The sequence below is a fragment of the Lycium ferocissimum genome, chromosome 8, assembly GCF_029784015.1.
Source record: "Lycium ferocissimum isolate CSIRO_LF1 chromosome 8, AGI_CSIRO_Lferr_CH_V1, whole genome shotgun sequence".
NCBI lineage: Eukaryota > Viridiplantae > Streptophyta > Magnoliopsida > Solanales > Solanaceae > Lycium > Lycium ferocissimum.
The window spans coordinates 29,875,687-29,880,108 of record NC_081349.1 but is presented as its reverse complement, the minus strand read 5'-3'; the positions used below and the strand labels follow the sequence as shown (position 1 = coordinate 29,880,108).

Genomic DNA, 4,422 nt, shown 5'->3' with positions numbered 1-4,422 from the left:
TTATGTTAGTATAAGTGTCTGTATATATTTGTATATTTTAGGCTATTTTTTGTAATGAATTTTTGGGTTTTTTTTTTTACAATGTAAGTGACCAACTTGTATATTTCTGAAATTTTCCCTTTTAACTTTGAATGGTGTTTTAAATAAAGTTATCTTATTTCGAATAGTTTAGAGGTAAATTTGATTCTTTTTATATGTCTTGAAGGTGTATTAGCGGGGCAGGAGCAAAAGTGAATCACTTGACTAACGCGGAAAAATTTTGAGCAAAAACACAAAACGGAAAACAAATTTATTCTATTTAGAATAGTTTAGAGCAATATTGACTTTTTTCACTACATATATTTTGACATCTTGTTAACAGATACACGTTTTACCTTGGAATGAAATTTTATTAGTACAAATGTGGAAGGTTTTCAATTAAAAATACAACAGAGAAGATCAAGAATATGATCATGTTGAATTAATGAGTTAAAACTTAAAATAAAATTAAATTCAAAATTCATCATGGTCAGTTGAGGAGAAAGGAGGGAATTCAATCTTGGAACCACATCTTCCTCCATGTGGGAAAACTGGGCAATCAATGAAGTTTGATGCAGAAGAATCCACACACAAATATACTTGGTATACTTGATGGTTCCCCTGTGAATCCACATTGCACTCTATGAAAGGTGTGTGTCCAACTCCATCTTCAATTGCCTTTTTAATGCTTTCCACACTGTAATGTTCTCCATTCCTTGGATGAATCCCTATTTAATGAACACAAAATTAAGTTAGCAGCATGATTGATTCTAGTAAAAAACAAAAAAATTAACTTATACATACACAGAAGGTATAAGAATTTTTCACTATCAATGCATTTTAACTTGTTATAGCACCACGTGAGCTGCACTATTTTCCAGATCATAACCTATTATAAACATTACTAATCTCATATATTGTGGGGTTACTATATCTTAACGCGACCTGACCCACATATAAATTATTGTACACGCCAATGTATAGAAGTTAAAACTCTTTAAAAAAACATTATTACCATAATATTGATATAAACAAAAAGGTTTAATTTATATACTCTAACAACGTGATTTGCTTTATATTTCAGGTTATTATCATTTTTTAATTACGGTTGCTAGTTATCTTTTGGTTAATTTGATAGCAGGGAGCAGGATGGAGCTACACGTTAGGGGTTTGTATTTGTGTCAAAAAATCTATCTAAATCACCCACGAACCTAAAATTCTGAACCTGCCTCTATTTGGTAATGTGAAAATTATATTTTACTTGAGTGTAAAGAAGATGTAATGTTGACAAACAAGAATTGTAGTTGGAAAATAAACACACAGAGACCTGCATTCTTAAGGTTTTGAAGGAGGTTAGATTTGTTCTTGAAGTCGAGTGCTGTTTGAAAGTAAGCACGTTCGCCAAGACCTGAACAAGTCCCATGTTTTACCCATTCATGACTCCAAAATCTTACACCATCACTACTTGGGCAAGCAAGTGATGGCCAATTCTTTTCCATTGTGCTTATTAGATCTGATATCTGCATGACACAATTTATAATTAAGAAATAAATATTTATCTTACTGCCTGCATTTATAATTACCATTGTAAACATGGTTTTAAAAGCAAAATATTGGATTAAAAAAGACATTCATTCAACTCAAAAAGACAAAATGACCAATTAGAAATAACATTCGTAGAAGCAAAAGCCATGTCCCACCATGTCTAATCAAAGCCACAAGCCTCTCGCTAGGCAAGAATTTATATTTATAAAAGAATATATAATGGCATTTGTAAAAAAGAATTATTATTATTATTATAGTATAAATACAACGAAAGAAAAACATTGCGTCGAAGCAAAAGTATCCCAGCAAATGTACAAATCCATACCTAAAAGCAAGAACCCTGAGCAACGAAACATGGGCAGCAAAAAGTAGGAGTAACAGATTATACTTTTTGTCAAAACCAAAATAATGAGAATTCCTCTAAAAGTCAGCTGTTTATTGGTCTTTTCAGTAGAAGATGTCATTTTTCACGACTCTAGCACAAGAACCATACTACCAACTTGACAACATGCATGCATAATGTTACTGTATATGTGTAAGATAAAATATAAAGGCACTTTTGTACCTAAAGTTGAAATTATTGGCTCAGAGTTTCATTTAATTTTGGGAGGTTTCTAACCTCTTTCGTCATTAACTAGCTAAGATTTGAAGGAAATGGGAAGCTACCCTAATAGATTTTCAATCCTTTTCGTGATTAAGGATCAAGATCTATTGTGAAATGTCATCTTCGTACATGTAATTATTTGAAGTATTCTCTCCGTTTCATTTTATGTGAAGGAATTCTGAGTACAAAAGTCAAAGTGCCTATGTTTCAGTATGAATTTGCTTGAGATTCTTCGAAATTTATTTAAATAAAATTTATAAATTTAAACATTACGTGAAAAAGTACTGATGTATAAATCAATAGACTATAGAGTTTATACTCCATTCATTCCAATTTATATGATACAATTTTTTTAGTTTTTTTTAAAAAAACTGACAATCTAATTTTAAATTTAGAAATAATTTATATTTTTCATATCATCCTTAATGAGAAGCTTCTATAACCACACAAATATTATGACATGTTTAATTAAGGCCACAAGTTTAAAAGTTTTATAGCCATGCGAATGCTATGATATGTTTTAGACTATAAGTTTAAAAAATTATCATTTATTTTTTATATTATATTTCATATCGAATCTAAGTATGCTATTTAAGTAGAAACGGAGAAAATACTTCAAAAAATTTAAAAATAATATGAGAAATCGTAATCAAAGAAAAAAAGATTGATTCCTCAAATAGTAGTAGTACCAAATAAATTAATGGGACAGAGGAAGTATATACGTTAAAACAAGTCTAAAATTAATTACCTAAAAAATACTATGAGACTAGGGGTGTCTTTTATTGACTCAAGTGTCAACGATCCATACATATATCATTAATTAAAGAAATTTTCTATATATGGATATTGAAACTTAAAAAACATACTATCAGGGAAGACTTCAACAATAAAAGACCCCATTTCTGCAAGTGGACAATGAAATTGTCGTAAACCAAATACTAAAACCATTATTGCTTGTACTAACTAGCACTAGCTAGTTGAAAATGTGTACCTCAGATTCATCCAAAGAGCTTTCATGATCACAGTTTTGTGGCCATTTGCCATTTTCATAGTTTGGCCATAGACCATGGATACTGAAATCTTCATCAGGTTTTCCAGTGGTGGGATAGCAGCAACTACGCCTTGTATCACAATAAGACGCCGGCCACTGTATATCAAAAACACAAACATTAGGTGATTTGATAGTGTAAAAATTGTTATAAGCTTTAAGAATTACAGCGTATAGATCCACAATCAATAAACGAAGTTAGTTCAAAAGTTACTTTATGTCACAAGTTCGAATTTAAATTTTTGATCCTCAGCATAGGGAAGTTAGTTAAAAAATTACTTTAGGTCACAAGTTTGAATTTTTTGAATTCCCTTGTTAAAATTTCTTATTTTGCTACTGATCGATATATAGAAGCTATAAACTCCTACTACGTACAAAACATAGTTAGAGGACCTACCTGCTGAACAAAGTAGAAGAAATCAAAGTCTTGTGACGCAACACAAAGAACTAACAAACATTGTACAACAAAGAACTTGATCAACAATGATTTTTGAGGTTTCATCATTCCTCCTCTGATAAATTTTAGAATTTGCTTCAAAGCTTTAAATTCTTCTTTCTTTTAGTATGTAATATTGTTAGTTTGATAGTTGTGTCTCAATTTATAGGCAAACAAGTCACGTCGTGAAGGAATATCCTGATTAGTATATGCCAACTAATTGTGTAGCAAAATTATTTACTTACAATATTATTGCGTGTTCAGAGTACGCCCATGTGTCAATGTCCTAGTTGTCAATTTCTATCTTCATGTGCTTAAGTTTTGGGGTTACGCATTAATTAATTAGCTTCTACTACTCGATATTCATGAACAATTTAAACCTAATAAAATAGAGTGCTCTCCTAAGTTTTAAATCGATCACCCTACAAAATATAATAATAAGTAGATCTAAAAGGAATGTTTCAATGAGAAAAAAAAGAAAAACTAAACTGCTCTATTTTCTTGCTGGGAAGTTCAATTGGACGTTAAGTAAGGAGCCGTATGTATTGAGCTACGTTTGATAGTTAGCAATAGGTTTTGTTTTTTTCATCAAGCAAAAACATTTCTAATTCGTCATATAGCCATTGAACTTTACTGAAAGTAGTTCTAAAACGTTATGTGTGAAATATGAGGAGTTATTGTTCTTTTTCAATCATGCATGGACCAAGATTTATGAAAATTAACTTCCCTTACTCAAGAGATGTGATAGGATAGTTGAGATTCTTACATCTT

General features: G+C 30.6%; 1 protein-coding gene across 1 annotated transcript; it reads right to left on the bottom strand.

Moving 5' to 3' along the window:
- Window positions 1-368: 368 nt before the first annotated feature.
- LOC132066819 (intracellular ribonuclease LX) lies at window positions 369-3,798 on the bottom strand. Its single transcript, XM_059460020.1, has 4 exons — window positions 3,613-3,798; window positions 3,159-3,314; window positions 1,346-1,538; window positions 369-746 (listed from the first exon to the last, which is right to left on the bottom strand). The coding sequence occupies exons 1-4, from the start codon at window positions 3,718-3,720 to the stop codon at window positions 493-495; spliced, it is 711 nt and encodes a 236-aa protein (XP_059316003.1). The 5' UTR covers window positions 3,721-3,798; the 3' UTR covers window positions 369-492.
- Window positions 3,799-4,422: the final 624 nt, after the last annotated feature.